At 42.1% G+C, this 21,259-nt stretch overlaps 1 protein-coding gene across 1 annotated transcript in view; it reads left to right on the top strand.

Moving 5' to 3' along the window:
* Positions 1–18,806, top strand: part of LOC126920610 (uncharacterized) — a 57,277-nt gene extending 38,471 nt beyond the window's left edge. Inside the window, exons 2-3 of the mRNA XM_050731255.1 lie at positions 9,541–9,787; positions 15,701–18,806. Of these exons, the coding sequence (XP_050587212.1) occupies positions 9,541–9,787; positions 15,701–16,026 (573 nt within the window). The 3' untranslated portion in view covers positions 16,027–18,806. The remainder of the gene's footprint in view (positions 1–9,540; positions 9,788–15,700) is intronic.
* Positions 18,807–21,259: the final 2,453 nt, after the last annotated feature.

Genomic DNA, 21,259 nt, shown 5'->3' with positions numbered 1-21,259 from the left:
AAAGGAATATTTATCGCTTCCTCTTATAACAGTCATTACGTGGCTTTGTTCCAGCCTCTGTCCGACCATGTTCGAACCGACGTTGCAACGTCGAAAAAGAAACGAAGGGGGAAAAAAGAGGGGGATTTTTTAGTTTCGATTCCGAACGCATTCGAATCTGTCGCGTTGCCACGACATTCCCAACACCATTTGCATTTTCACAACGTTTAACGACCTTAAGCTGGTTGTGTTTCAGCCTGCGCGAAATTGGCGATGCGATCGCCGTTCGATGCCACGATTTTTTGTACAAAGAGTCAGGAGAAACGGTATTTCACGAAAGGATGAAAGGATCGCGTAGCGTTCTGTTGTTGCTTGTTCCGACCCGGTTTGTTCCTTCTATTAACTCACATTCATCCACCGTGACTGTTCCGACAATGCTGAAAAGAAAATCAACGCGATCGAAATTCCACGCATTTTCGAATAATTGGCTTTCGAATTCCTTTTTTTTTCCTCTGACAACCTTTGTGCATTCGTTGGTTGGTATTCAGATATTTTAGCGAATTTTCGTAAACCATGCGAGAAATTTTGTAGACAAAGCTACGCGGCTGAAAATTTTATACGATTGTACGTTGCGAATGATCGACTTTCGAATACTAATGTGAGTGGAATACCATTTCTTTATCTTCTTCTTAATTACTCGATTCATTAATCTCTTAAAATAGAGTTTGCATATTGCTTATAAATTTCGTAAGAACGTTTATGACGTCGAATGCGACACAACGTAAGCTACGTGGCGAGTTACCAGACGTGTACCGTTAGACTCGAGGATCGCTATGAAACCCTTCGCTGAAGCTTTGTATTCTACATTTGTCCGCGTGAGAAGGATTTCCCGGTCCTTGGTGGTGTTCCAGTTGATTTTTAACCCTTTTCGTATTTCTGTTGCAAGCCAAAAAGGCAATTTTACCGTTTCGATCGTGTGTCTACCCTTAGCCACTAAAACAAAGAATCATTTTGCGAATAAATATGCTTTGGAGATACGTAGAATTGTTAATAAAATTTGGCAAGTCAGCGTAGTAATTAGATATTTTCGCTTTTAAAAATATTTCATAATAGATACTGTGAAATGGCAAAAAGAGATTTAACGAAAGACGTACAGTGCTGTGAATAATTGTAGACTGAATTATTATTTTTATTATTAATTTACATTATATATTTATATATTATATTATTTTATATTTATTATTAATATTCCGTATTATTTCCTCGATATTTCTAATAGATAGTGTAACTATTCACACAACTGATCAAAACTGAAGGGAAATATCGAATGAAAAAGTAAGAAAATTAACACTGACTTTATATTTTTCAACACTCAAGAACAGGATGTCAAAATTGAATTTCTTCCAGACTTTGAAAGGACAAATTTTGTATTCCCTGTATCTTCTTTTCCGTTTCATATTCAAATATGGAATTATATAAACGAGTTTGTCAATCTTTCTTTTAATATTATTGTAGTATCCAAATGGGTCTTAGAGAGAAAGGACAAGTGATGATGTTTTGATTTAATATATATTTAAGAGCAACGAAATGATTATAATGCTGTTCTACGTTCTATTCTCGCATGCAGCTTTCTGCTTCCCAATCCAAACTCTGTCCACTTCGCACACTCCACACGCTCTGCCCGCTCTACCCGCTCTGCACACACTACCTTTTCCCGTTCTTCGGAACAGGTATCCCGAAACCCCCGTGATCAAGGTCACGCAGTCTTTTCACGTAAACTGTCCACTTAAAGGACCCAACGGTACATTGTTTACAGTTCGGCCGATACCTTAGGCCTTCTGGCCCCGGTACTACATTATGAAAACTCAAAAAGTGAGCTTGAGTTTAGAATTATTCGCCGCACTGTATATCGTGAAATTGAAAGTAGCGACGACTCTTAGCACGTTTCCTTTGATTACATTATTAATTAGTTATATCGTTAGCTCGTTCAGTGAAAATTGTTTATGCCAGTACCTACATCCGCATATCATCCGAATGTCGTTTCGACTATTTGACAGCCATATTTGTGAAGTGTCAAAGTCAACGTATATATTGTAGTAGAAAATTAAGTAGACGATCGATAATTAGCTGTGTCTGGGATATTGGTTAAATGTAGAAAGCTGTCAGTCGTTTTTGAAACGTTATATTGTACAGGTGTATTCCAAAGCGAATATCTCATTGTGTATATTATAATAGAAAATCATCGTACTGGATTTCATGCTGCACGATGATCGCTAAATCTTGGTTCTCTCAAGCGTTTTTCTAATCTTAGCGTTCGCGTTCGTGATTCGTCTCGTCTCTTGCGTTGTTCTGTCTAAGGAAATTGAACGTCGCGTGGAAAATCAGAGAACCTCGAGAAGCTCGAATTAGATTTCCTTGGAAATCGTGACAAATCTACTACTACTCTATCGTTTGCAAGACGATCGAGTTACTCGCACAGCTGACTAATTAAAGCTCATCGTTCCCTTTTCTTCGTTCCTTCTTCGTTCCTTGATATTCAGGATCAACTTGCACGAGAAAAAACAGCCGGTTCGTTTACGGATAATCAATTAGTAACAGTCACTTCCACGGTGGTTTCCCATCCGGTTCTCACAGAGTTCATACAGCGCAGATGGCAAGCTGGAACTTTCTAATTGCTTTCGTTCCAATCGTTCGATTCGATATCATTTTATTTAACCCTTCCACGTTTAACCCTTCTACGGTGTTCGAGTCTCCTCCACCCATCATTTCGGGATTGAAGAAACTCGAAGTTGGATCATTTTCTTACTACCGTTCTTGTTTGTCTTCATTCGCTGCGAAATATCTAATTGATATTTCGTGATAATCTGTATAATATAGCTTCACTCGAAAGGCAAAGGACACGGGGTGTCTTAAATATGCCGATATATTCCGAAAGGTGAATTTCATTAGGGAAAACAGGATAACTGGTGAAGCTTCTCCTGTGTAAAAATGACCAAAAAGAATACGATATTAGTTTGTCAGATCCGTCTCTTCAAAGATTGCACGTGTAATAATAGATTTCTTGTGTAATAGTGCTTGTACATTAATGAAACTTTACGCCGTTCGTTAAATAAATAAATAAATGACGATAATGAAAATATCGATCGATTAGATAAATTCGATAAACGAAAGAATTGTAACGATTCGCAGTATATAATAAGAAAACAGCGGGCGTTCGCACGTGCATCCAGCACGGTGACATTATTAAATTTCTCCGGTGCTTTCCGCAATGTGCAACGCAACGCAACGTGTCGAAATGCTGCGGCACCGCGTGCTCACACGTGCCGTCGTCGCGGAAGTAAAAGTCAAAAGTTAGTAAATCAACATTCGCGATACGATTGCTTTGCACTTTGCTGCAATATTCTCGTATCGAACTCCGCGACAGTTAGACGCTGTTTATCAATCGAGCGATTTATTAAGCGGATTGATCTCGCGAGGATCGCACAGCCTAAAGCGCCCTTTCTTTTCTCAACGAGAAAAATTGTCGTAACGATGATTTATTTGGTGGAATATCTGGCGAAAGAGTAAGAGAGCCTGGCGTAATATCATTTTCATGTTTATTACCGAGGATGTACCTTCAAAAAGTTTAAGGATACACGGATCTTCTGGAAAAATAATTATTCCACGAGCAGAAATTAAAGTCGGCTGGCCTGGCGCGTCTCTCCTTTTGCCAAGTGCTGAGAAAGATAAAGAGGGGAGGGGAAACCGCCGGAAACAGGCAAAATATTATTGCCAGCACGCTGCTCCATGAACTATAAATTTCCACTTGCGCTGAATTCTGTTGCGTCGCAAGAAGTTACATATCCTCCGGCGGTGCGACTGCACGGTCTCTGTTTTTTCCATCGAGTATTCAAGAAGAAAAGACGCAGAGGGAAAACAGCAGGAAAACTATGAAATAGATATAATTCTGCCTAATGTTTGTACGAGATAAAAAGGAAAGCGCAGTCTTCGTTATTTACGTTAGAGTATTCCAATTACTGGCAGTCTCGTAAAAAGTCAAACGCGTCTTATATATTCGCTATACCTTAAAAGTAATACCCTGAGATTAAAACAATTTACAATAACGCCAGGTGCTGGTTGATGTCGTAATTCTGGTATTTCCAGATTTATTCCTTATACACGATCGAATCTCGTTCGAGTTTCGTCTCGTTGGCTGGGAATCGTCGACTCATTTATCAACGATATTGCTTCATTTACCGCGTAGTCGCTCGGCTCGAACAACGTTCTTTTACGAGCTAGACTCGCGAAAACGCTTGCAAAATTCACCATGGATGTCAAGGGTCGCGCTGGGTTGCCTTTATTGCGCGGTGGAAAATTAGCGTAAATCAACGTCAGCCGAGTGGACGGTGGATAGTCGGAGTATACCATTAAACGAGGATTAACGAAATAATAGATACGACGTTTATGGTGCAGAAGGACAGAGATATAGAAAAACCTAAGTCGTGAAATGTTTGCTACAATTCACTAGCCGATATCCGATAATATTGACATAAATTCGCGTGCCAATCGATATACCGTTATGGCAATCGATAGGGTATAGCTGGATGGCTATGTATCGAGCACAATGTAAAGTCGATAAGAAATACACTGCTATATTTCCTGATATGCTCAATTAAGCAATACTAGAACCGGCTGCGAAGCCGGAACACTTGCTACCAACCACGTGCCATGTTGTACGCGTCATTCGTGGGCGTTTGCGGAAAATTGAATGACCACGAACGTTTTATGGATGGCTCGAATACCAGTCTTTGTGACTTTTTCGAAAATTCTTTCTCACGACTGCAGAATATTTTTTACGAGTTTCTGCGGGGTTATCTCACGGTTCCAACTACAGTTTGCAACAGGGATCGCTGATTAGAAAGATAATTTATTGCGTGTTCTCTTCAGCAGTACCCTTCTGGAGTACTTTTCGCTGCAATGAAAGTGGCAACAATGAAAACTTTGTACATTCGGAGGTGTGATTCTGCTACTGGAAGAATTCTATGAGGAATTCCAAGGACACTCAAGAACGACAGTACCACGACATCAAGGAGAGACTCGAGTAGTAAAAGAAGTCGTACGAGAGTGCTGAGCATGAACCTCGTCGATGGAAGCGGAGCAAAGGGAAGATTCCCGCGTTGAAAAAAGACGACTTGATGGCTCTGTAGTTCTGTTAAAGCGAACGAAATTAAATAACTTGGACAATTATAAAAGGAATTCAGAAAATGAATTTTAATATTAGAAAAAGACTTCTATACACGCTGTATCGGGAAAGAATTCCAATAACAAAAATCCAGTCGAAGGGTATTAAATCAAGAACTTTTGAACGATAAAAATGTAATACGATTGCAAGTACATTAAACAGAAGGAACTCCAATAATAAAGGAAGAACGCAATAGCGTTGACAAAGTTTGTAATGAAAGACCAATACCTGCAACATCAGCCATTTTCGACAAGACAAAAGTGTAAGAGTAACACCTGCAAAGAAACAAGTCTTTTCAACAAGAACAGAACAGGATTTTCAACAATTAAAAAGGCAATTTATCTGATAACGAACGTAACAAAAAGATCCAATAGAATCTCTGTCGAAAAAGAACCAAAGAAAGGATATTAAGTGATATAACACCATCAATAATCAGACATCAGGCAATCAGGCAATCAGCGTTATTCATACGAATATTTAGCAAACTATCCATTCATCCTTTTATCATTCTTAGACATTCTGCCAAATAAATGTAACGATGCATGCACGACGAGTCAATTACTAGTCATTTCGTGTACATCGGAGGCAATGTTTAATCAGGTCGCGCGTACACCGCACGACAATCGCTCTCGCGTATATTAGAGGCTGCGTAATTTCAGAGTGGACCGTGAACCAATTAAAGTAATGAACAGGCGAATTTGCCCACGGGTATGTGGAAATATTTCGCCGTTGCTTCGACATTGCATTCTACTCCCTCCCACCATCGTCGTTCCATTATAAACACGCGTCGTAGCAATTGCAACGAACCTTTCGACGCTGCTATCCAATTTCCCAACAAGAACAAACAAAAGGGACGCCCAAAGGTACGCGCATCCCGGTTAAAAATGATCCCTATGATTGTTAAAATTATTAAGTTGCGGAAAATATAGACAAATATCAACACATGGCGTTACGTTCGAATCAGTCCGCAGCCCAAAGGGCCGCGTATCTCACGATGAATCTTTTTCCAATTTCGAGGGGTTTTGGATAGTCGGTACATCTGCAAATTACCTTACAATTCCTCGACCAACAAGAACGACTTTTCGATCGTGTCGTCGACAATGGGAAATCGCGCGCGCGCGCGCGCGCGTATGGCTGGCAATTATATTCTAATATCCCGTGATAAACGAGCGAGAGAAGTAGCGGAGCGTGTAATTACCCTTGAAAAATGAATCCGCCGTTGGCCATCTCTGGCGCGGCTTGTTGCGAAATATCCGCGGGAGAAACGAAGGGCCCGTGGTGGAAAGTGCGCGTCTGCCCCCTTTCATAAAAGCCGGGCGTCGCAATTACGCGCCACTATGAAGTCCAGTTTAAAGTCCGTTTTCCGTAGCAATACCGCGTGCGGGCCGGAACGAATGGCCGGTCGGTGTATCAGGCCGCGGCGTAACTTTAATAAATCGCCCCTATGCGTCTCTGGTTCCGCCGTGTATTCCGTGTTCGCCGATGAGCATTTTCACGCTCGGCCCATCCAGTACCAGGCATTTGTTATTTTAATTATTTTGCGTACAGATCGCGGCCCCGTTATTGTCAACGTTTTTAACGCAATAGCAACGAGTATGTCCGCGAGTATGGTCCAGCCTGGTAAGTTGGTGAACAACAGCCACGGCGAATGAAATTACGTTACTTTTCGGGCGAAATTGCGTTTGCCGAGAGAAACGAGGCAAATCGAGCGCACGCTATTGGAGCGTATTGGTCAAAGAGAAGTTTTCGACAACGATGCGGTTGTTTGCAGCTAGCACGGTTAACTGTCGACTAATTACCACTCGGAATCTTATTACTTCCGTGGCTCCATTGGTCGGCACGATTTCGATACTCGAGAATAGCGAAATATTTCTTGCAAATGGAATAAAGCCTGGATTACAGCAACATAGCGTTAACTGGATTCGAGCTGGCTTCGTTAATTGGCCATCGTTATACCCGTTGTTTTCGAATATAGATATCACGATTAATTCGACGTAAAATTCATTTAGAAATCACGCGATCTGATGGAAATGCTCGCGGTTTCATCTCGCATACCCATCGTGATTACGGTATTAATTATTAATCGAAGTGGCACGCGTTTACTTTCAATTATCCGTACATCAAATCAACGGGAAGATTTCAGATGATTGCTTTATCGATGGATCGACTTGCTCGTTGCAAAACCCAGTTAACATCGAAATCAGATCTTTTCTTCTTCGTTCGTCCTAAATAAACGAAATGTTGTTTCGAGCAACGAGATCTCCAGCCGATTCGAGCCGATCGATATTATTTCTCTTCGTTTATTCATAGCCGATTGCACGGCCAATAAATCGTCGCGAATTTAGTTTAAGCACGAGCTTGAATTATCCGTTCCTCGGCTAAAGTCAGCGGATTATCTCGTCGAGCGAACGATTTCCTGCGGCACGAACGACAACCCGTTCCCTGTTGGCCAGTGAATTATCATTTATTTTAGCATTTAATCGCGTCATTCAATCTTCCTTCCTACTTAAAGATTCAGTCGTCAAAATGACGACGGGTATCGCTACTCTTGTCTCTCCTCGAACTTCACAGTCTAGCTGCGAGAAGTTAAAGCCAAGTTAAAGTGGATTAAGCCCGTGTCAAGTTGCTTTTAAATTTTAAAAGTTTCTCGTGACTGATTTGTACGTTTATTGGAACGGAACCGAAGAGCGATGGTTTATTAAACGACGAGAATTTTTCACGATCGCGAAAATCTATCGCGGTAAATGGATCGCGACACTTTCATAAACTTTTACTTTTCGTACTTAAGAGGTTACACCGTATCGAGCCATGAAAAGTAGTTGAAGTTTGGACATTTTCTCTCGCGGGTAATTACAAAATGATGCTTTAAGAAACATAAAGAATCGATAAATTCGATCCTACGAAACTCTGTATTCCCTTGATGCGTTTTTAAATTGGCTAACACGCATCCCATTGTTTCACAGTGAAAATACACGATAAGCCGACTGTTCTAACTTCAATCGACGACCGCCGTTGTTTTACGTCGTTGCGTCCTCCGCTCATCTGATAGAATTATTTTTTATCATCCTGCCGTTATACGTATAAACGGACAAATCATTTCGATACACGAATTACCAATTTACCGTGGACGAAAACGTGCTAATAATTCGAAAAATTGGATCGTTTGGGACGGTGCTCGGTCGTAATTATGCAGATAACTTTTACGAAACCGGGATTTAAATTGACATTCGATTTAAAAACTCGTTGAATTTCCCTCGTTCCAGATTTTCTAGTCAGAAACTGCGAACTATGCAGTCGATATTCAACATCGAATCGGCGGAAGATCATGATAACGAAGTATAGAGCGAAAATTCAATGTTTGATTAAAAATCACATCGAGATTTTCCACAAAAATATTGCCTCGCATTTTTCCACATATATGTTCTACCATTTTACGCGGAAAGAATCCATCCGCACTCTCAAAAATTACTAGAATGTTCGAAAAATATACGGTTTAGCTCTGAGACATCTCGAAAGAAACATATTTATTTATTATTTATTTATTTAAACCTTGTTGGCCCTTACTTTATACGTAGGTGAAATACCATAATACATAATTGATATCTATAATAGTTGCCTAATTGTCTAATCCATTTATGTTCATAATTGGATTCGAAAGATGCCGGAGAACCGCCAAAGTAATCTAAGCTAGTAAATTTGTTTGCAAAATTTGATAACCTGGTAATGACATTCGAATGCTCGAATCGAGAGGCAGATTGCGAAGATGAGAACGTAAGAGGATGCCTGATCGTTCTTATAAGTGCATTGGTAATCGATATTGATTCTTTCGAGGATCTTTGAACATTGTACGTGTCCGTTGTGTATTTCGTATCCGTACTATAAAATAAATAATTCCTACTATCGATTATATAAAATAAATAAATATATTTCACGTAAATGTTTCTAATATCCGCGTTAAAAAACGAGAAAAGTTTCTACGCTCGGCAAATCTGTATTATTGACGATAGTTTCGATGAAATGAAGCTGCAACGCTTTTACGTAACTCTGCTCGTATAATGTTACCAAAAAGATAAGGAACTACGACGGTTCATTGTCAACGAGTAACAAACAATTCGTAAACAAATTGAAACAATTGTAATCTTGGGAAATCGCATCGATCGAAACTGTGGGTAGCACCAACAGGCAACATTCCAAGCCCCCGTTCGCGTTTCCTAAATCTGCCGGCTTTACAGCAGAGTCCGGCTTTGCAGCAGTCCGGCTTTGCCGATCGGAACGCGTCAGAGCGCGTTTGCGTTAGCACGCGAACGTAATAAATCCATTTGTGCCGGTATTGATTTCAGATAATGGGCAAGTGGTACGTGGTGGAGGTGCTGGAGCACAAAGTCGACTCGTCGAAACCTGTCGTTGGATCGTACGTGGTCGATTCTTGTCCGATCGTGAACCTGATGGAGGCCGAGAAATCGGCCAAGTTCTTGTCCTCGTTGAAGCTATTGTGGGTGGAGGAGGCCGGCAGTGTGGAATACACCTTCCGGATACCGGACATCACCAGGAAGCCGGGCTTCTGGATCTCCTCCAGTTTTCAAAATGGTAACTCGTCCCCAAACAGATTACAATTTCGGAACACGAAGAAGGAATTTTAACTGCTGTGAAATTCGCAAAGGAAGATGGTCAAAAGATATCAAAATTCCACTTCGGGAACCTACGATTCCGATACGACACGCCATCATCGACATTGGCATACTTCGTCGTCGACGATGATTTTGTTGAAAAATTGCAATCCGAAGATGAGAAAAATGAAATATAGCGATAATTCTTCGTATTCGATGCTTTCCATCTTGTTTTAGAAGCTGGTTATAGTTTAATAACAAACATACTTCGCGGAATATTTGCGTATTTAATGTGATATTTTACTTATTTCATTCGTCGAGTTTTATCGTTATTAATTATTACAATTTCCTTTGGAAAGTAGCTGTGCATTGAAATTACGATCGTTTGAGGTGGACAAACTTACAATTCGCTTCTCGGGTTACTTCATGTGCATTTTGTTTTACAACTATCCCATCGCGTTTGCCATAATTGATTGTGAGGCTTTAGGATCTATAGAACGACGCTTTATCAGAATTTTAGGTGCGGCACTTCGACCATCCTTCTTTTGCGAACCGATGCAAATTTTCACGAGCTTTTCCCAAACGGAAAAAATAAATTCGAATAATCTTTTGACTTTCTCGTCTGCTTTGTTCTCTTTTCTTTTCTGTTTTTGAGCGTTCTTGACAAAAAGCTGCGGAGATTTAATATTTTTTTCTGTTAAATCTGTGAAAAAGAGTGGGAATCGAGTAGATAAGCGTAATTCCCGACAATGATTCTGCCGTCCACGATTTTGCTGAACGGTTTTTCTCGGTCCGCGAGGATAGTCAGCGTGCCATTCGTGGCGCATAAAACGGAAGAATAATTCCCCCGTGAAACGTCGCAGTTGGTGGCGCGAGGGGGAGAAAAATAAAAAATAAAAAAGCTACCCGGTTAGTTCCTGCTCCAATGAAGTTTCCTCACCGATAGATAATAACGAACAGCTCGATAACTTGGAGCTACTCGGTTCGAACTTCTTTCAAAGACGATTATCGTAAGCCGACGAGGTAACCGATTTCCCAGAAATATACTTTCCTCGATAACCGACCAGATTAAACGTGGCCAAATTGGCTAGTCGCTAATGCGAATGCTCGTGTGTCCTGTTTCTCAATCTCACGATATTGTGTCATTCGTTTTGGTTCATAGATGTCAAAGTAAGAAACGATGACACATTACGAAATGTAAGTGAGATAACTTGATTCTTTGTTACCAGTGTATTTCTAACGTGAAATGGAGAATTATTTATAGCTTGAGAAATAAGTCTTGGACGACATTTTTATGCACCTTTCTTTCTTCATTTCGATGTCTAGAAACGACTTTACAAATATCCTCCGCGTATCTCGTGACACACGTACTGTGTACTACGTATATATGTGACTGTATGTGTACAATATACTGGCAAATATATTTGTTTTTAGCGAAAGATCGGGCCGATACTCTGATCGGTAATAGTCCTGTATCGAACTATAGTCGTGCCTAATACAAACCAAGGCATTCTTTTAGTCAGTGGTTTCCTTTTTTAATAAAATAATTCTCGTGACAAATTCGTGACAAAGATATATAGGAAGGAGATTGGCGTTTAGATAGATTCCTCTATCGAGGAAATTAAGATCCATCATCTGGTTCGAAATCGCGTCTCGGTATGGTCCGATGGATTCTAAACAGAACTGTTCCTACAAGAGTAGTGGCTTACCAGTTGTCAGCTCCTAACTTCAAAGCAGTTTCAATTCATTGACCCGATGCAGCTTTCGTAGTTGGTGATCAATGAGCCGTATAAACGCGATAAAACAAAGGGGGCGGAACGAAATAGCCAATCGAACTGGTTGTCTCCTAAGAACGAGATCGACAAGCAGGTAAATGGTCACTTCCATGGTAAAAGCGTGTTTTATCATAGTTTTCGATCGAAGCTAATCCCGCAAGAACTTGGAACCTTTGTTGACTTTCGAATCAAATTCACCAACGATATCTGTGATATGTTTCTGTTGGAAATCTCTCGGTCCAATCGTCTGAAATACAACGAGGGTGTGAATTCCTGTCGACTACGAGCAATGGAAATCCGAATGAACGTCTTTCTTCGATTATTGGTAGCGATCGGATTGGGACGAACGACAGAATGTTGAACGACTGAGAAACGCTGAGAACGATAGAGGAAGAAATGGTTTGAGGCGTGAAATATGTGGAGTAGTCGGTCAAAAGGCGATCACAGGGGAGGACAATTTTCGCCGAACGATCGCCTTCTAAGCGGCTAATTATCGAGCTCTAGAGACTTAGGAACAAAGTAGGAAACCAGTGGCGGTAATTAAAGTCGTAAGGTGCATCCGATAACGATCTTAATGAATTCCCAGGTAGCCGGCGTGATTATCGGTTAACTGTCAGCGAGAATAGAGCCGAACGTGGTCTCGTCGGTCATGCCGGAGAGAAGTCAGCCCATCCAATTATGGGCTGGCTCGGGATAGAGGAACGAAGCCGCGGAGGAGCGGGGGAAAATCCGCGAGAAACCGTCGACGCGGAAAATAATTTTTCAAAAGCCCCTTGCCGGGCTCCTTTTTTTCATCTCGCCGCTCCATTCTTCTGTCTCGTATCCACGGACAGCTGAGAGTTCGCGAAAGCGAGCACAATGCGTTCGCGGATCGAGATTTCTCGAAGCCTCCTCTGCCTCTTCTCCTTCGCCAGAAACTTATCCCTTGGACTTGGTCGCGAGGCGACGTTTAACTCGAATCTCGTCTTTCCAAATTTTCGTTTAGTCTCAAACTCCTCTTCCGTTCCTTTGTTCTGGTTTCTTTTTTCTTATCAGAGTAGCACCGCGTTATTAAATGGTTGGATTTTGCTTCATTGACAAATTGGCTACCAGGCGAACCTTGCGTCTTGTCCACGCAAAAGTTTGTTTTTCTGATAGATTATTCCTGTATGTTATAAAAGCGATATTTTTATAGAATTTCAACTGATATTACATTACAGCGTAAAATATTAGCAAACGAAGCGCTACAAATTTTGCGATATTATTGTTCGTTCAATTTACGGTGTTTCCCAAAAATATTCTTGCGCCAATTTTATACCATTACGTGCTACGAAATATATATGCAAAAATCCGTATCGTAGATATTTTGACAGATTCCTTATGTGATCAATCGCCGATATAATCGACTCAGCGTCGTGTCTGAACTCTTTGAACGAACGAGCATGAGATGAAAGTGATTCGACCAAACAAGATCGCGATCTGGCGGGTTAGCGAAAAATTCAGTTTCGAAACAGCGGAACAAAGCATACGCTGATTTTCAACGGGAAATATCTCTATGGCGTTTCTGCTGACACGTTACTAAAAATTTCACGAATTCAACGGACTTTATCGAAACAACGCGACCGTGTCACTTTTTAAACAGAGTTCCCGCGTCTCTTTGTTTGTCGCGTGCTTGCCTCCTGTTTTCAGTGCCAATTCCCCGATCCTCCTGTTTCTACCATAAAACGGATACAGTCCGGATAAAAGCACTCGACTTGGAAAATGAAAAATAAATCAAAGGCGCGTGTTGCGCGCGAGAATGACAAGATCTCTCGTAGCAGTCTTGAATTCATTCCCGGGGCGTTTCAGCCGTTCCCTGTAAGCTGCTGCTATTGCGAATCATCGTCGAAACGTGCGCGTGCCGTGGATCGACGCGGAAATAAACGCGGCAAAATAATTGATAAAATGATTCGTTCGATGAAAACGTAAAGTCCTTCGGCAGAATTTCGGGCGACCGAACGGCCGCTCCAATTAGTTTCATACGATTAAACGTCAATATCCCGAAGGCTAGTAACCGTTTACATGATGAAACAGCTTAATGGACGACGCAATAATAATACGATAGTACTGGCTGTTGACGTTATTGCGATTGGCACGTAACAGACGCGTGACAATCATTTCCCGAAGTAATAATACCCGCCGTTTTATCGGCCAAACATTCAACAGGAACGTAACGTTCGTTTAACGATTTAAAAAAACGCCAAATTTAACGATACTCCGTATTGTACAGAGTGCTGATCAGAACGATCGCCACGATTTTTCAAGTCGTTCCGCTCATCTTACGAAACGACGTTTCGAACAAAAGTTCTCAACAACGATCATCCCGCGTATCCGATTATCTGGCAATACTTCGAGCATACAAACCGACGTTCGTCGTTGGAAAGGCAAATAACAATGGTGAGATCGTTGGGAAAAGTAGAACGTATGCATCGAAGGTAAGAAAAATTAATGGCGATACGTAGATGCGATATGTGGAATGGCATACGTGAACTGAGCGCGACATCCGATAATCCTATCTGCGCGTATTCCTAATCAGCGGCGTAAGTACACCATCAACGACATAATGGCGCGTAATGTGACAGATTTCCAGCGGGAGCACACCGGCATTCCCAGTCGTCGTAGACAATAATCAGACCGATTCACTGATTTCCTCTGCTGATTCCCCTTGAATCGCGGCTGCGTATTCCCCGATTTCAAATCATTTCGATGCTTCAGTTCCATTCGTTTGGAACGACGCGACGTCACGTCTATGGAATGCATAGAATACACGAGAGAAATATCGCTGCAAACAGAGACCAAGTTGCTCCAATAGTTTCATATGCATTATCGATGCATTTCCGTGAAATTAAAAGGAACAAGGGAAAATGGTGATCGAGAAGATTTTCGAAGAAAATTCGGGATCAGATTCAGGACTTTTTCTCCGCAGGATCAGATCTCGTTCTCTTTATCGCGATTTTATTTACGATGCTTCCTTTCTCAGTTCTCTAGCTGCGTTTAAAGCTTGATGTTTCATCGTTTAGTAGCCTTTAATTCGGTGTTCTAGTTAGGCGAATTTAAACAGTATGGATTTTTACTCTTTCTCTGTGTGAACAGCGAACATCCTGTGATAAATCTCGTAGTTTCCAAGGTCGTGCTACGAGATACAATCGCCTGGCAATTCCTGCGGTTAACCGACACAGAGTTAATCAAACTGCCGTTCATCCCCCGTCGTGCAACATTCAAAATCCACCAACGATTCGAACAATTTGTTCATCTTTCGTTCTGGTACGCACGAATGATGCAACGCGTTATGACGGGTCCATATAAAAAATAAACTTCGACAGTTTTATATTTTCAATATCAGAATTTCAAGCTGCATGTATATTGCAGCATTGACCCTGCTACGTTCGTCCGGCCATTTTCGATACAGCTATATTTTTTCAATTTTTCGATCGAGAAATATCTCCATAAATAGTATCCTATCTCTATGCATGATTCCCGGTTTCGATTTTACGTTAAACATCCTGTTAAAACGTTGCGAGCTCTTTTTGCTTGCTAAAATGACAGCAAGATTGAAATATAAAAGGATTTAAGAATATTATACAAAACTGTGGAATATCGCATAGCGTCACCGGTTCAAAATCGCAATGACACAGCATCACTCGTCATTCTTTATCCGAAGTATTATTTTATTATTTGTTTAATTATTTTCGACCTCGTGAGCCTAGAAAATGGATCGCTGCCTTACCATCGCTCCTTAATTAACTAGTCGCTTATTTACTCGATCTATTCTACTTTCATTTCACTTTATTACTATCTAATCTTATCTTTGGTCTCGGTTGTCTTTCTTTTTCTTTTCTAAATCCCTCAGCCAATTTACTTCGCAATATCTTCCGCCTCCACTTTTTCCAGGCTACCCCTCGCACTATCTACTTCCTTACATTCTATACTGTACAGTAACGCACCGCAGTTCACACTGCACATTCTACGCTTTTTCTCGTCTTCCTCTGGCCAGAATCTGCACGCTTCTTCTACATTAGGCCTTCCTTCTCCTTCCTTGCTTCCTCGCTACATTATTGTTGCAAGCATAGAGCTCTAATCGATCGCGACGATTTCGACAGGTACGCTGACAGTGTCGGAGAGACCGTACCATCAGTTCACGGGGAACGTGCACGTAATGAAAGCCGTGGCCTCGGACATGGTGTTGACCTTCTGCTCCCGGAGCCCGGACAATCAACTGTATTCGTTGCTGCTCTCGCGAGAGCACATCTTACAGAAGAGCGATAAACGAGGCGTTCACAATCTGCTGAGCCGTCGGGGCCTGAAGAACATCAGCATCCGGGAGACCTGCATGAACAACGCTGTCTACAGAAGAGGATCCTTCAATCTGGTTGGCTGGCTGACTTTAATAGGAATATTATCCACCTTCTTCTTCGGTTCCTGGTAGTGGTAATCATCGAAAGGAAGAAACGATCAAATTTTCGGGGTAAATCGTTAGTTGCTTGGCGAGTCGATTAACGATGATCTTTAACAATCTTTCTATCCGAGTTCTCGCGATCTCTACTGTATACTGCGAGTCCTCCGAATCGACAACTCCGACCGTCCCGAGAAAGATCGCCTGTGAAACGAAATAAATAAAGCTCGTTGCTCGCCCTCGAGAAGAGCAACGAGATGACAATTTCCGCAGGTATCGAGAAAAGGACGATCGATTTTAACGACATCAGCCGATAACAGAAGACTCCTCTTTTGATCGCGAAAGAAAAGCTCCCCTTAATTGCCAACGCAGCTAACGATCACGCGACTTGTGTCTGTTGCACGAAACCTCGACTGCGGCGTAATCGTAACGAGAATCTGGTCGTCTCGCGTCTGTCCGACGATGAACGAACGAGAAACGCGAATCTATCGTTGGCCTCGTGATTCAGCCATGTGAATCCTGTACGAGAAAGGACGCACAGTCGTCAGGGCGGGTCGACCGGCTGTTGTCCTTTTCGGCACGATGCCAACGGTACCAAGGGAACGATTCCGCTGGATAGCGTGTCGTGCTGCGTTTTCTCGTCCAGGTTCTTCCTGTGCTTATTACCGCGGGACCTCTGTTCCTCGAAGGAGCTGCCGATCCCTCGAGTCCTCTCGACTGAAACAACACGGACTCGAAATTTGTGCAACCGCGTGTTTACGATAAGTGAGACGATCGCATAAATCGAGGAGGAACCGGAATGTTCAAATTCTCCATGCTATTGACTCTCTCAGTCCTCGACAACAGCGGCATTGGCAAGAAATTGGAGAAAGCAAAGTTCTGTTCCTTTTACGCAACATATCCGATTTTCCACGTCGCTGTATATGCTACGAAATATATGGTACGCCTTTGCGGTTTTACTTTTCATTATAGGTTCGCTTATAAAATGTTCTCAGGTTTATCGTTCTTCGACAAACATATCAAAATACGTTACTTACTGAGGGTTATCCAGGAGGGAAATAAAATGTTTGACACGCGAGGATGAAATTTGCCGGCGTTAACGCTGACCAGGGCTGAAAGAGTTAAACGTTCGGAGAACTCGTTGTTCCAGCTAAGATAATGCTCGTTTGAGAAAGCGAAACGAGCGTTCCCGTGAACATTAGTCACGTTAGATAGAAATGCATGTTGTATGTATCTCGGTTCGTGGATTTAAGAAGACAATAGTAATATATCGTGAGCGATCGCTTCGTTTCGACGAAGATCGATCGAGTAGCCGATTATAAGATTCATCTATTCGCTCGTTGAATGAGTGAGAAGAGAAAGCGAACGGTGCACAGAGAAAGAAACGGATGACTCGAGTGCGTCGTTCCTTTCATTCCGTAATGTGGAAGTTTAACGAAATTGCAGGTTTCGTTGTGACACGATCGGTACGATTCTTTGCTCGCCGAAAGTGATCTAATCGAGAGGAAAATTCAAGTGAACCGTGAAATTGAAATTGGAAAATCATCAGCTGAGACAAATACGAAATTCGACGATCGTGTCGCGATTTTTCCCTGCGCATCTCTCTCCTATTTTCAGCTCCGTTTTAGGATAAAGAAATTTCCATTCTAAATAAATCGCAATTAACGAATGGATTCGATTATCGAGGACGATTTTATTCCACGACGAAGAAGCAGCAGCAAGAGCAGTGTACGTTGCACGATCGTATAAATAGTTGAACCCTATCGTTAGAGATATTACTCGTGTCATGGAAGGTCAAAGGTTGTTCGAAGGTTGGGCCAAGGGTTCGACCGAATCGAGTAGCCGCGTCCTTTTTGCCTCGATCACATTCGCTTTTCATTCGATATTCGTACGCTAAACACACACGTACATACACACAAATACACGCAGACCGTTATCACTGGCGCATAGAAACACGCGACATATCGTTTTATACTTAGCCGAGATTCGTTCGAGATGATCTTTTTTATAAAGACCTTTGAATTCTGCCAGTCTTGCGTCTTCGTATGCCTTTTTATACGAACATCCGGGCGTGCAAAATCTTATACTTGACTTTTACTCTTTTCTATGCGCCACCGTTTCAATGCCAACATATCACACGCTCTATCCGTGGACAATATCGTCTGCGACTCGCGTCTTCTCTGCCGATGCGAATTTCAAATGTTTCGTACAAGCTATAACGATGGCTAACGATTTTCGAACAGACCAGGAACACAGCAAGACTATCGATTCACACATTTACGTAGACAGCGTGACAATGTTTTTCGTACGTCGCATGTTTTCTCTGAATATATTCGTGAAAGTGTAAACGAACGCGTTCGGCCGAGTTGTTCAATGCGTTGAAGAAGAGCAAGAATTATCAGAGTTTCCCGCGAGAACGTGATCATCGACCGTGTCGAACGGGGAGGGGAAATGTTACGATTTGTTTGACAAGTTCAAAGTAAAACCCTGTGCGGTGTATATACATCCTCGGATCGAATGAAGCTAGGCGTCGCGTCGTCGTCGTGGCGCCTCTGACGAACGGTGTCTGAAAGGACGATACAATATACGCATGGGGAAACTCGTTAAATTATTGTACACTTTTCGATGGCAATCGCAAGGGAGTACACCGTGTTATGTTTTAAATGCTCTAGAGTCTTTATTTATTGTACAGAATGCTCGATATATAAATAAATGAATGAATATATATACAATACGATCTAGTACCTAATACGATATAATCGTATTCGCTTATTATGTGTATAAATATGGAACAATAAATCACTTCGACGGTTTCCAACGATTTTTCTTTTCCCGCAACCTCCTACGTTCCCACCGAAATAATAAATATGTAACGCTGGAAAGTCAGAAGTTGCTACCAACGTCGGAAGGTCTCGCAAAGTTTTACCTAAGGCTGTTATCGTACGTTGCGACTCGAGTTAACGATGAGATAGATAACGACATTGGCCTGTGTATCGCGAGTCTTTGAACAAAGTTATACCGCAAATGAAGCAGGTATCGAAGAGGCGTATTGAGCACAGAAATTAATTTCTTGATGAAGCTTTTACAAGTATTCAAAATTATTACTCCGAAATCTGATACTATTTCTAGAGATTGCGATAGTATTTGATTCTGTATGAATAATTTTGAACGTATGATCAATGTTGGAATTGAATGCTCGCTAAATATATCGAGAAACGTATTGACTTTAGTTAAGGTTGATGAAGCTGCAGGAAAAGAAGAGACAAGCAAACGTATAAGATCGTGCGTGTATGTGAGAAATCAAGCTGCAGGATCGAAGGAAGCTTTTTAACGTTACGTAACAGCGTCTCTAGCAAAAAAGATAAAATCTTTCGACGAACTGGCACCGGTAACTAACTTGCAACGTTACTGTCGGCTAGAACTAAGCGGGAGTAGAATGGAAATGTCCAGGGGGGCCAATAATTAAGGTTAATTTTGCAATTAACCCCAGGCCGTTGCGCGAGCTTGTACGGTCATCAAAACCTCTATTCCACCCCTTCTCGCATCCAGCCCATTTCCATACATTTTCTTGTTTTAATTTTCTTCCCCATCCTCTGTCTTCTGCCTGTCTTCTTTTCTACTCGCACCCCCTGCCCTAGTCCTGACTGCTTAACAAACTTCCACAACCTCGAGGAAGAACTTCTAACGCCGTTCAACGAGCTACAATTACTTCGCCCTGATTCTTGCCAACTTCTAATATCGAGACTAATTTTCCGCCTTGAGGGAAATTAATGTTCCACCGTTGCTCTCTCGCGAGATTCTAAAACGGAGCTAATTCGCCCGAGCCATGAATCTTAGAAACCTTTAGCAAAGCTCGCGCGATAAGATTCGTCGGTATCGTTCTCTCAAAGCAGCGGATAAATTAGAAAATGCATCACCAGGATAGGTTGCCTTCGCCGACAGAAAAATCGGTAAAGATCCGAACCGATGGCAGTGCGGCGGAACTGGTTTCACTCGCGTTCCTTCTTCCGCCTCTCTGATCATCCTTTTTCGTTTCCATCTCGGTTCTATCTACCCTTTTCCTTCCGTCTTATCCACGAAACGTCGTCTTCGAGCGTTTTTCCGATGGCCGACGACTCGATCTGCCGTTACGATCGCACCGAGGATGCTCCTATCCGGCAGATATGAGACTAGGGTCAAAGGAATCCCCGACACAAAGGCCCACATTGCGGAAGTGCAGAAGCTTTCAGCGAATTCGAACGTAAACGGCAAACACGTCGACGTGGAATGGTATAATCTGTTCAACAAGAAGCTGGCGAAGTTGCTGCAACGCTCGCCTGTGTGTGCAACCCGACCCACTTGTTGTCTCGTCATGGAAAACACGTTTAATGGACCGCTAATACACGTGGTGCGTTCTACCGCATCGGTTCACGGTCCTGTTCGACGACGATGACAGCGACCCGTGGAGCTTCTGAAGGTTGTAGATCGTGAAAGTACGAGATACTCGATAATGCTACAAAAGCCAAAACGTCTAGCCGAAATTAATTTCTCGTCGTAGGTAAACTAAAATATATAGAAATTTGTTGAAAGACAAGAAACACCATGAGGAATCCTAATTTCTCAGATTTATCTGCTAATTTATCACATCGTTTTAATTCTTTGCGTATTAATACCTCGCTCCATACGAAATCTCGATTGTACACAATTCAACGAGCAAACACTGAATTGCATTACACCTCGTTCGTATAAAGTAATACACGCGAGACTCGTAAAACAAGCATTGCGGAGAAATATCGCCGCGTCGAGGATGGTGTTACCAGAAGGGCGCGCGATTCCCTGGAATGGGGAACGGTCAAACACGAACTCCATCGTGGAACGTCACATGACAATGATGAACGATCCCGGACGAACGCGCCCGGAACAATCGCCTTTCCGAAACAACACGCCGATTAACCTATCAATGAGAATTAGCATTTTAATTGCCCACGTGGGTGTCCTGCAGCTCTTTCGCTGTAACTTAGCAAGCGCAGGGATCGCGACCTCACTACCGGCCGGAACAAAGAAACGGATTAATAAATTGGGTAATGGCCGTGCTCTGATGAATCGGTCGATTTCAAACAGGCAGTGGGACGACGATGTTGGTGAAGAAAATTTTAGACGCGAATGCGTGGGATAGAATGGGACTGTTCTAATCAAGTAGCGGATAATAGAATTGCCAATGAATTCATAGCGGCCCTAAATTTCTGCCACGTCAGCCGTATATTCGAGACAATTTCTCTTCTTACGA

The sequence above is a fragment of the Bombus affinis genome, chromosome 9 (genome assembly GCF_024516045.1).
Source record: "Bombus affinis isolate iyBomAffi1 chromosome 9, iyBomAffi1.2, whole genome shotgun sequence".
Classification (NCBI taxonomy): Eukaryota; Metazoa; Arthropoda; class Insecta; order Hymenoptera; family Apidae; genus Bombus; species Bombus affinis.
This window is presented reverse-complemented; position numbering and strand designations above follow the sequence as displayed.